The 11,359-nt window shown below is 48.4% G+C and overlaps 1 protein-coding gene across 1 annotated transcript in view; it reads left to right on the top strand.

Annotated features, from left to right (window-relative positions):
• The first annotated feature begins 2,953 nt into the window (after positions 1-2,953).
• Positions 2,954-11,359, top strand: part of LOC149339038 (uncharacterized) — a 43,090-nt gene continuing 34,684 nt past the window's right edge. The window contains exons 1-3 of the mRNA XM_089550393.1: positions 2,954-3,532; positions 8,160-8,329; positions 9,913-9,971. Coding sequence (XP_089406519.1) covers positions 3,443-3,532; positions 8,160-8,329; positions 9,913-9,971 — 319 coding nt within the window. The 5' untranslated portion in view covers positions 2,954-3,442. The remainder of the gene's footprint in view (positions 3,533-8,159; positions 8,330-9,912; positions 9,972-11,359) is intronic.

The following is an 11,359-nucleotide window of genomic DNA, read 5'->3' as shown; positions in this document are numbered from 1 at the left end:
CACGACAATCGGAAGACTCCTTTGTCTAGATGGCCTCATTTGGGCGGTATTTGCCGCTACCGTCTTCACTTATATCCTACTACAGGAGGCCAACTTATGTCACGTGACCTTGTGACATCAGAACCTACTCACCAGATTGTGAGCAAGCTGACTACATTGCCAAATGGCAGATAAATTAATGATTGGTCGCGGAAGGTTGCTCGGGAAGAGCAATCTGGGTCTCGCAAGGCCCACCTCTGGGAGCACCTGTCATCGCAGTGCTCTGGCACATCGCTTAGCCGCTGCACCACTGCGCCAGGAGTGGTGTGAGGACTCCCAGCGATAATCTGAGAGAGCCTGCCATATGCGCTCCACCCCATTCTTGTACTTCTAGTATTTCCCTCTAATGATCACAATCAACAGCCCGTGCAGTGCTTTGTGACAAAACGGGGCTCTTCACCGTTATGAACCGGGGGCCTTCGTTATCAACGTCACCTGATCGCACCCCTGATCGTTTGTCACGCTACCCATGTCTTATTTAAAATTTACCAATACAGGGCACGCTGTGGCCGGCACGCAGTGTGCGAGAGGGCTCGAGCACATCATGTGCGTATGCTGTCGGTTTGTGTCATTAAGGTTTTGATTGGTTGGGGTTTGACGTCCCAAAGCGACTCAGGCTATGAGGGACGCAGTAGTAAAGGGCTCCGGAAATTTTGACCACCTGAGGTTCTTTCACGTGCACAACTGGCATCACACAGTACACGGGCCTCTAGAATTTCGCCTCCATAGAAATTCAACCGCAGCGGCCGGGATCGAACCCGCGTCTTTCGGGTCAGCAGCCGAGCACCATAACCACAGAGCCACCGCGGCGGGTGTGTGTCATAAAGGAGTTTCCTCAATAACTGAGAGGTATAAATGATTAAACCGCAGTTCGACACTTTCTCATGATTTCGCCGAGGGTCAGATTCATTTCTCGATGTGCCAAATGCTCTCGGGCTTTGGCGGAACACCGCCAGGCACTGCTAATGTTTTGCTGGAGCAGAGGATTATAATCTGCACCCCATAAACGCCTTTAAGCATGTGAGCGTGCGCTGTTTGTGTATGCCATCCTTATTTTTGTCATTTGAAGCAGCAGGTCATGGTTGGAGCCTGGCAAACATCTCCAGCAACATATATCTCTCCCTCAGCAAGGACACTGCGATGGCGCCTGTAATGGTATAGCCTCGTCACGCAAATGAATACGTATATATACTGCGCTGTGGCGGCTTGGTTTCCTTGGTCCCCACCATGACGGCTTCGCACCACTGCCTCTATATATATGTACGCGAAGAGAGCTCATTTACTCGACTGTGGGCCGGATCATGAATCATGATAAATGTTGTGGCTAGCGTGATTTATTAACGCTGTAATCATGGCTTCTAGTTCGGCACCGTGAGCGGATACTGCGCTTATTGCGCCGTCACGCAGAGGCTGTATATAAGCGGCTCATCTTGAACGTCTTTATAAGGTATCTGTCACACTTGTTTGGAGTCGTTTCAGTGGGTGACTTCTCTTTCGTCGATCTGCTAAGGTAAGTTAGCTGGTAAAATTTCTATAATAGTAGAATTTAATTCATATGTTGCTGCTTGTATTCGGGGAGTCGAAGAAATTGACGATTTTGTCACGTAGCGGTGAAGCAGTTGACATTAAGGAAGACAGTGAAAGGCTTCCAAAAGAAACTTTATTGGGCTGACTTGCGCCCGCAAAGAACTGAATAACTCGGCAGCTGCGATAACAACAAACGTGCTCGGCGGTCGTCGAACTAGTGATGCAAAACTATCGAAAAATTTACTATCGATAGTATCGATAATTTTTTTGAAACTATCGATAGTGTAAAAAAACTATAGATAGTGCTACTATCGACAGACTATCGATATAACCGGACTGACACCAAGAACGGAGTAAACGTAGAGTTTAAAGGCTACAGATGTCGACTCCAGCACCACTCAATACTGTATACTAGACTGACGCAAGCCTCGAAGCAGGCATTACACGGACCGCAGTCGTGGGGGATGTGGGCCGATAACATGGAGATATGCCAGTAGACAACGGTCATTGGTGATGACATCGAACTTGATGTCATGATGTCACAGAACTTACCAGCGTATATTTCGCAAGTAAGGCGAAAAGACTAACCATAATATCTGCAGCTGCACGTAGACATTGACTGAATGTGTGCCAGAAGGCTAAGAAATGATAGGGAATTTAGGATGTCATGTGCCCTCCGGCAAAAAGGCACCAAGCAACCTCCTATTCTATGCCCAGATGACTTGAATCCTAAGCTTTTTCGCAAACAAGCACAAAACAAGAGCAACAGACACTCCGAAAGGTTCGAACTAATGCAATTCTGTTCCCATCACCGCCAGCTGTCCTCAAAGGAGCGGGCGTGAAATACAAACACGGCTTAAATTGCATATTGAACTCTGCAGGCTTGCTGTCACCGCCTATAAATTCAGTCTGTTATGGGTGCTCCAACAACAAGCACCAACGAAGGAACTCCCCGTTCTTCCTCAGGCACGGGTTGCACGAACTTATGTACAGTCACACCGGACCTCAGTCACCGCAGAGTGGGCCACTGCCCCAGAATGTGCCCAACAGCACTTGTGGCCATTCAGACCTCAGCACATCCGTGATAGGCTGGGACTGGTGACAGGGGTGAATTTATGGCGGGGGCATTCCAAGCGAGAAATTTTACTTAGAAAAACGACGCTGAACCCCATTTTTATTTAACGGCAGAACTCCAAGAAATGCGTGGTTCAAATAAGATAGCCCTGCCGCGAATCCGCCCCTGACTGGAGCAGGCAACATGGGCACCGGATTTAGGGATTAAATGAATTACGTTCCGCCTGAGCAGCACTCCATTTGGGCACAGCCTTCTGTTCGGACATGCTGCCTGCCCCGACGCCGTCTTGTAGAACCGCAGTTTGTTTTGTATTGTGCCTGCACCTCTAAGTACACCCTGAGTAGCCATTTTAACCTTCACTGCTTCAGCGACATTGCCGGTGGGTGTCATCATTTCACAGCGTTTGTATATGGTGAAGGAAAGAATGCCTCCCTCTTTGCCAAAACTAAGTGAGCAACGGTGTTCGCTTCTCAGCTGTATTACGGAGCCCTTACAGCACTCCTACGGACAAAAAGGTCCCGAAAGGTGAAGACAAGTGTTGTCTTTACCTTGCAGAGCTTAGAACTTAGCGGTTGCCATCAGTGTCTTGCTACACGCCCAAAAACCAAACCCCTGGCAAATACGATATGTGCTACATCTCTTCCTGGTGTGGGCCAAGAAAATGCTTTGTTTAACTACGTGTCGCTGGCTTTGCTTGAGAACAACCAAGAAGCTCATTGGCTTGTTTTTCAGCGGCTACACTTCCGTCTTTATTCTCTTCCTGGATAGATCGTTGCGAGAGCCGTTCATTACCCTGACAACATGAGGAATAACATTTGGCTGGTTTGGACATCAGCTGTCTGTTTTATTGGACGTGGCTGCTGCAGCACACCTTTGCAAGAATTCTACCAGGTATTTTCCGCTCTCGGGGACCTCTTTACACTGTGCTGCTTTGTAATCTTGCATGTTAGTAAGGCAACGCGGAGTGTACGATTGCATGAAAACATTATGAAACTGAATACACTGCGCGTTTGTGGATACTTCTTAACTGAGTGTGCCACGAACACCCTGAACGGTTTTTAAACGAAACAGTGCTATATCCAGAGGCCATCTCGAATGTTTTGAGCTTGCATATTTTATATCGCGTTCTGTGAATCTTGGAAAGTCTTAAGGACTCAGAGTTGGAGTGATTGTGTCAGATTCAGTTCTGAAAATGAGAGCGAGTCTGTTTGAGCCCGCTTGACTGAATGTGGATGAATTGAGCTGAGTGAGCGTGGTCGATCTGGCAAGTGCTGGCATATCCAAAAATTCCGGACAAAAACATTTTTCAACGGGGAAGAGTTTATGACCGCAATTTTTTCAGATATTGCAAGATTTCTCTATATAACAATCAATAAATCTACAGATATCCGCTAGCAGACATGATTTTTTTTTGCTTATAACTTTTTTGCTATCGTCAAAAACGTTCCCAGTTGCTTTTATGTAGCAGTCTTAACTGCTTCATGCGATATATGAAAAAAAAAACTTTAAATGGAAGACATTGCTACGCATTGGGAGAATAGACCATTGCTATCAATATTTCCATAACAGTACCTTAAAATATTCCAGTATTCAAAAATTTTACCAAGTCTGCTGGACATATTGCCTTTTCTTTTGCATGCATGTAATTTAAATAACTGAATCTTAGTTTTTGTTTCATCAGCACAACCGAACGCGAAAACCTCAATTTTCAGCTCTGAGATGTTCTCCAAAGCATAAAATGGGTATTGCTACTGTATAAATTTCGCCATTAGCTTGCCAGAAGAGAAGGAAATTATAGGGTACTATTCCCTTGTGCATGATACTTTGCACCAACTGTATAGACGTTACGGATTCGTTCTGACTTCTTAACAATGACCAAGTTGTGGTGCTCATTGTGTGGTAATGATTATGCGTATGTTTGTTTAGGTTTTAGCGAACTATTCTTGAAATTACTTTGTTTTTATTCTATACGTAAATTTAGTTTTATTTCGGGAGCAACCTATGCCAGAAGGGGTCGGTAACGAGTGGCAAGAACTAGCAACTCCCGTGTTCTTCGCAAAGCAAATCTTTTTTTTATAGGAGATTTCTCTACAAAAACCTGCTGTTGGAAAAAGCGCGCGCCGCTTCTTGTAGTCTGCAATACAAATCAGCGTTTCCAACCGGTAGGGTGGATTCGACCAACCCTGGTTTAAAAATATTTGATTCATGCGAGTTGCGTCTTCTAGAATACAATTATATAAGTATAGAATAGAGGGACATTCCAGCAACCAAAAAAGAAACGGACGAAGGTAGAAGATTCAGGACGGACGCCGGAATGTCTCACAATTGTACTAGCAACCAACTAGCCCAGAATTACTGCGCTTAATAATATACTAAAGGTACTGCAACATAAAGCTTGGAATTATCAGGCAGCCAATATATCTCTTATCATCTCCACAAAGAGGAGAAACGCTAGTTCTTAATGATATACTGTAGAAAAAAGAAACAAACGTGCAAGCAAGAGCGGAGGGCTAGGTAAAATGAATATCAAAATCAGTGCAGACAAGATTAGCACTGATGTGCCCAGCTACCCTGTTGCCTTTTGAATTGAGGCTGAACTGTCCAAGTGGCACCGCCTTTTTTAGTCCCTCTATTGCATCTCACGGCCGTGGCTGCGCGCACTTCCTAACCTTGACGCTGTTGGCTCATCCTGACATCGCAACCTCGCGCGTCAAGATAAATTTTCTCGGTGTTGCCGTCTTCGTACCGTTTTACGGGCGTGAAAACTCCGCATGCTTGCGTTCGCGCCGACGTACGCAAAGTTGTTTCAGGGGCTGTCTCGGGCGACGTGTCAGTTCCACGCTGGCGAGTGACTGAGCAGAGGCGCGCTCTTGTTAACGCTGTGAAATAAAAAATCCCAACCCCTGTTTAGAGAGTAGTCGATTGTGTTGTGATGAAAATCTAGTCCGGCAAGGACTGACGATCTATAGTGATTGCGAACATGCTCAGGAAAATTGCTGTCCGGGAACGCAGATGTGATAGCGTAAAATCAGACTGAATTCTTCAACGAAAAAAAAAAAATTGTGAGACCAGGTGGAGTTGGATAATAGTAGCATCGTGACGACTTCGAGGGGTGAAACGTATGACTTGATTTGGTATGTGTTGAAGAGGTACTCGTATAATGTTGTAGAGGGTGTTCAGACTCCATGAAATGATGAGGTTGTTTAGAGACAGCAAAGAAGAAGAAAAAAAAAACACCAACCCGTTAGCGTGCGTACGTTTAGGCCTAAATAATGGCGCGTATTTCACATTACTGCTAATTGGAAGATACTTAATTCTTGTGCATGTGGAATTTGGAACGCTTATCTTGCCGGACACCTCAAAAAAAGCAATTATAGCCTCAGACTTTGCGATGAGCTTAAATATGAATAGTTAAGGCAGTTGACCATACTATTGCTTCCGAGATGAATATCATGAATTCAGTCAAACTCGAATTATTCAATAGCTCATTTTCAAGCCAAACGCTAAAATTCAAGATATATTGGCCAAGGAACGAAGTTACAACCTACCCAGCCGATGATGAGAAGGTCCACTTTCTGTACAAAATGTGACTCTTTCACGAGGACGGTAAATGATTAGTATCGGCCACACTCTCGCGCTGGGAGGGAAGGTCGGAAGAACGGAGTGAAAGAAGAATTCGAGAAATAAGCGCCGTGGAGGAAGGCTCCGGAAGGTTAGCCAGCATCGAAACGCGGCCGCCGTAGTCGAGATTCTCTCCCCCGTCCTCGTGCTTGGCAGCCGAACCCTATGACCTCTGATAACTTTCCCGGCTGTGTAGCTGAGGCTACTACCACGAGGTGGAACTTCCAAAAGGTCTCGACGGGCTTAACAAGTCAGCAACCGTGCAGCTCTGGAAGCTCTCGGCTCTCTTCTGTAGCATAGCCACAGACAGCTGCCCTGAGCACCTTGGTAAACTCAGCGTGCTAAGTCGTGTAAGTAGTAAAAAGAAAAGGGGGGCCTTGAGATTGACTTCGGAAGCCGCCATTACAAACACAAATACTCTCGTCGGTTGACAGTTGTACAACGCATACCGAGACGCTGGTTGCATGTGCCGCATGACAGACACTCGTGTCACGAGTATTGATGACGTCGGGCGTTCCCCTTTTGCCTCTCCGTAGCGATCTTCCTCTGATCGGTCAGCTTTCGCCGAGGCATGAGGGAACGTGTGGCAGGATGACTTGCTGCACGATGCTGTCATCAGGCTTACCTGTCGTCTTTTGTCACGTGTTTTTTTTTCTCCCACACTCTGAACTTGGGCAGCCTTCGCAAACAGTCCTGAGAGAGAGAGATAGAGAAATGGACGGAAAGGCAGGGAGGTTCACCAGGCGATGCCCAGTTGGCTACCCTACACTTGGGGAGGGGAATAAAGGGGAAAAAAGGAAAAAGAGCGGCAATGAAATCAGTTTTTCAAGTGTCCATCGACAGTTATGTCACGGGGACAGAGGGCGCGCACTGAAAACTTAGATACCCTGAGTCCTTTAAGAATCTCAGGAGCGCTTTCACCGCTTTCCTTTGTGAGGGAGGTTGTGTCCAAGGCCCCAGAACGTTGGACTCTGTTAAAGGACGCGAGTCCAAGCGGTAGAGAGTAGCAGTCAGGAAACCGCGCTCTCGCTCATAACGAGGGCCTTCGCAAACAGTCCTGAGATCGCTCGTTGTATTATGGGCGTGGATAAAGACGTGCGTTGGCTTCGCAAGATGAAACAAAAATTGGAGGGGACACTTAAGCTCCTCCTTAAGGGTATGACGTGATAGCGGCCTGTGGTCCTCCCTAATTACACACACGCACACTCATTAACACACAGTCTTAAGATACCAATTTACGTGGAAGACCACACAACATACATATAAACCTGCGTTTGTTCCCGAGCCGAAAAAGGGTGCTTTGCGTGCCCTAGTCGATAGCGTGTCTGGCTCAAACCCAAAGGTTCGTGGTTTAGAATCCCGCCTAAAACCGAAAATTTTTAAAAATTTTCTTTAGGCGATGTAAATTACTTCGTAAAGTTGATACATCTGAAACATGCGGTGACCTGTAATTCGCATTACATGTCATGGTTCAATCACTTTCATTCCACGCATGACTTCACGTTGATTAATCGTAAAATATTTTATTAATCAGAAAGAGCTTGGTGCTAAGAGGTCGCGTTAAGTGGCCAGAATACACGCCCTCGACGACTTTGTCAGCCCACTCCACCGCCTGAACTTGGGTTCTGGGGTCAGAGCTAGCCAGCCCCTGTCTCCCACCGCTCGAGAGGAGGATCGGTAACTATAGGAACACGTTTAACGTGGGCGTTGGGGCAGTTTGAAATTCCCGCGCAAGGTCATGTAGCTGTGAAGTCATGACCCTGTCGACCAATCAGGATGTTTCGCTCAGGGCCCACGACGTAGACGCCGGCTTTTCTGCGACACGGTACCCTTACGCTATCGTGTAGAAAAGCGCTCAGCTAACTGTATTCATGGTTACTTCTGTCCTTTTCCCCAGAACATCCGCGACAAGACCATCTTGCTGCACCAGTGCTTCAGGAACGTGACTAACTTTGAGGACGTCGAATCTGTGGACGTGACTGTCTTCATCGACGGCAGGGCTCAACCCGACTGGCAGACAAACGTCACTGTCACGTCGACGTGCCAGAAGACCGGCGAACCGAAAGGGTAAACGATGTGATGCAATATCAGTAGGCGAAGTTCAGAAACGCAAGCGAGTGCGAAGTAGACAGCGCGAGAAACACGTTTCTTATGACTAAATCTATTCGTGACTGCAAGGAAGGGTGCCAGTCTTCGCGGCTTAAACGTTGCGGAAACGTCTCGTATGAGAGCTTTGAGGTGATGGTGGTGCTATATGATAATAGGCACCTTTAGCACACCGTGTACCGTGTTACCGTTGCCGGAGTATCGGGAGTCCGCACGCCATCAGTGCGGATGCGCAGATCGCTTTGAGGGCGCCAGATGCTCTATACTCCTTCTCTAGCGGAAAACAAACTCCCATTGGCTCTGCTTCGAGAAAGTAAGCGGATAATCCCGAAAAAAATGAAGCGCGCCGACGGAGGTGCATGCAGTGGCGATGTCGTGTGGCCCAACTTATTCAAGATTCCTCGCCGCTAAAGAATGCACTGGCACCCGCCACGGTGGCTGAGCGGTCACGGTGCTGGCCTGCTGAGCACGAGTACTCGGTATCGAATCGAGGCAGAATTTCGATGGAGGCGGAATTCAAAAAAGCGGCTGAAAGTGAACGAGCTGCTAGAAATGGATCCTGCGGATATGAAAGAGCGGCTTTCGCGCATGACTTTGTGCTTTCGTGATCAAGATAGCGCACCAGCACGCTCTATGCACTGCTCCAGCGTGGAGCATGCAGATTTCCTTTTCTTTAGCACGAATTAACTCCCCTCAAGAGAAAATATCCCTCAAGGGAAAAGTATACAACAGCTGCATCTTACCGGTACTCACCTATGGGGCAGAAACGTGGAGGCTAACAAAGAGGGTTCGGCTTAAGTTAAGGACAACGCAGCGAGCTATGCAAAGAAAAATGATTGATGTAACTTTATGAGATCGGAAGCGGGCGGAGTAGGTGAGGGTTCAAACGCAGGTTAATGGCATCCTAGTTGAAATCAAGAGGGAGAAATGGGCTTGGGCCGGGCATGTAATGCGAAGGCAAGATAACCGCTGGTCCTTAAGGGTAACGGAGTGGATCCCAAGAGAAGGCAAACGTAGCAGGGGCGGCAGAAAGTTAGGTGGGCGGATGAGATTAAGAAGTTTACGGGGATACGGTGGCCGCAACTGGCGAAGGGCAGGGTTAATTGGAGAGACATGGGAGAGGCCTCTGCCCTGCAGTGGGTGTAGTCAGGCTGCTGCTGCTGCTGATGATGATGATGAACTAGCTCTCAGGCACGTTACAGGAAGTCGGAAGGGTCAGTGAGGAAACAGAACGCTTCTCGGGATCCTGGAGGTTGTTCAGCCTCTGGCAGTAGGCCCAAATTTCCCTTTCCTTTTTTTGCACGGCCATTCGTAGAGTGGGTGCTGGTTGGCTATCTCGCGGTTAAAGAAAATCGACTAGGCCCAGCCTGTTATTCTGAGATCAATATAGTGATGTTTTGCACATTGTTATATCGATAGTAAAGGAAAAAAGTACAGAGAACAAACGCTCATGTTGTCTCTTCTGCATGACTCGTTTTATTACGCTAACCTCTGTTAGACACCGAGAAAAGACCCTTTCACGCTATATCTGTTTTTCCTTGCAGAGTCTTTGTCACAGCCACGTATGATGAGGAGAGCGACAGTGCAACCGCGGTAACCGAAGGTAAGTTGAAAGTTAATTGTATCGGTTTTACTATGTACCCACTCGCTGTGCTCAACTGCTTTTTGGTTGCGGCGAATGCAGTTTGTTTCTTTACTCTCAGGGCCTGGTGTGGTGGTGGTGAAAACATTTATGAAATCATAGGGAGAGGTGTTGGGGGTCGTGACCTGAAGGGTCACGCCCTTACAACCACTAGGTGGGATGCCTAGACAGGTACCCCATTGGCGTTTGCCGCAGCCCGGGCGCGCTGCGTTAAGGCCCTTTGGGCCTCGAGGGTGCAGCAACCGGACAGGGTCGCCTCCCAGTCCTCTCGGGTGGGGTTTGGGATAGGGGGTAGGGATGGGTTCTGCTGGCAGGCCCACACCATGTGGTAAGTGTCAGACACCTCCCCACAGTGTGAGCACCGCCCGTCGAATTGAGGATCGAAATGTTGCAGAGTTGCCGGGCACAACATCGTGTTGGTGAGCAGGCGCAGGAGTACCCGCTCGTTGGCCTTCCCCAGCCCTTTGCACGGGGTGGGAAGAGTTTGGTGCATGGATTTGTAATACTCGCATATTTCTTTAAAAGTATAAATCGGATTGAAATCAGTGTCCTGGTCGGCGTCGGGTCCCGTGGGAAATGCCCGGAGAGAGAGCGCGCGGGCGGCGGCGTCGGCTGCCTCATTTCCGTGGACGCCTTGGTGACCTGGAGCCCAAACGAGAGATCGGTGCGCGGGATCCGAGTCTCGGCTACAATTTTGGTAAATGCGATAAGCTAGGGGAGTAACCCACCCTTGCGTGACGTTACGGCAAGCCCCTCGCGAGTCGGTGATTATGTATTTGGAGGAGGTGTGAGAGGCTGCCAAAGCGATGGCAACCTCTTCTGCGTGAATTGCTGACTGGGCCTTGAAAGTAAGGGCGTCTACTGTTTTACCCTCGTGGACAACCGCGGCCGTGTACCATCCCCTGGGGTCCGGGCCGGACGCGTCCACGTAGAAGACTCCTGGTTTGCTCCGAAAATGGCGGTCCAAGGCTTCCGCCCGCGCCAGGCGCCTGCCATTATGATCCTCTTTGGACATATTGGTGGGGAGAGGCCGCACGTGGAGGGCGCGTCTCCAGTGTACGGGAAGGCGGCATCTCTCCTCTGTGAATTGAGTGTGCTGGATGTGAAGTCGGGCTAAAAGGCGGCGACCCGATTCTGTCTTTGTGAGACGAGTGTATTGGTTGTTGAGGTGGGCCTACCGAAGCTCTCTAAAAGTGTTAACCATCCCCAGTGCCAAAAGGCGGCTGGTAGAGGTAGAGACCGGGAGGTCCAGCGCTCGTTTCATGATTTTACGGAGGATGACCTCGAGGGCATCCTCCTCCTGTTTCCGCAGGTGGAGATAGGGAGTCGAATGCAAGATTCGACTGGTC

The sequence above is a fragment of the Amblyomma mixtum genome, chromosome 6, assembly GCF_055824585.1.
Source record: "Amblyomma mixtum isolate Tamu chromosome 6, ASM5582458v1, whole genome shotgun sequence".
Classification (NCBI taxonomy): Eukaryota; Metazoa; Arthropoda; class Arachnida; order Ixodida; family Ixodidae; genus Amblyomma; species Amblyomma mixtum.
The sequence above is the reverse complement of the archived record's forward strand: the minus strand, read 5'-3'. Positions and strand labels throughout refer to the sequence as shown.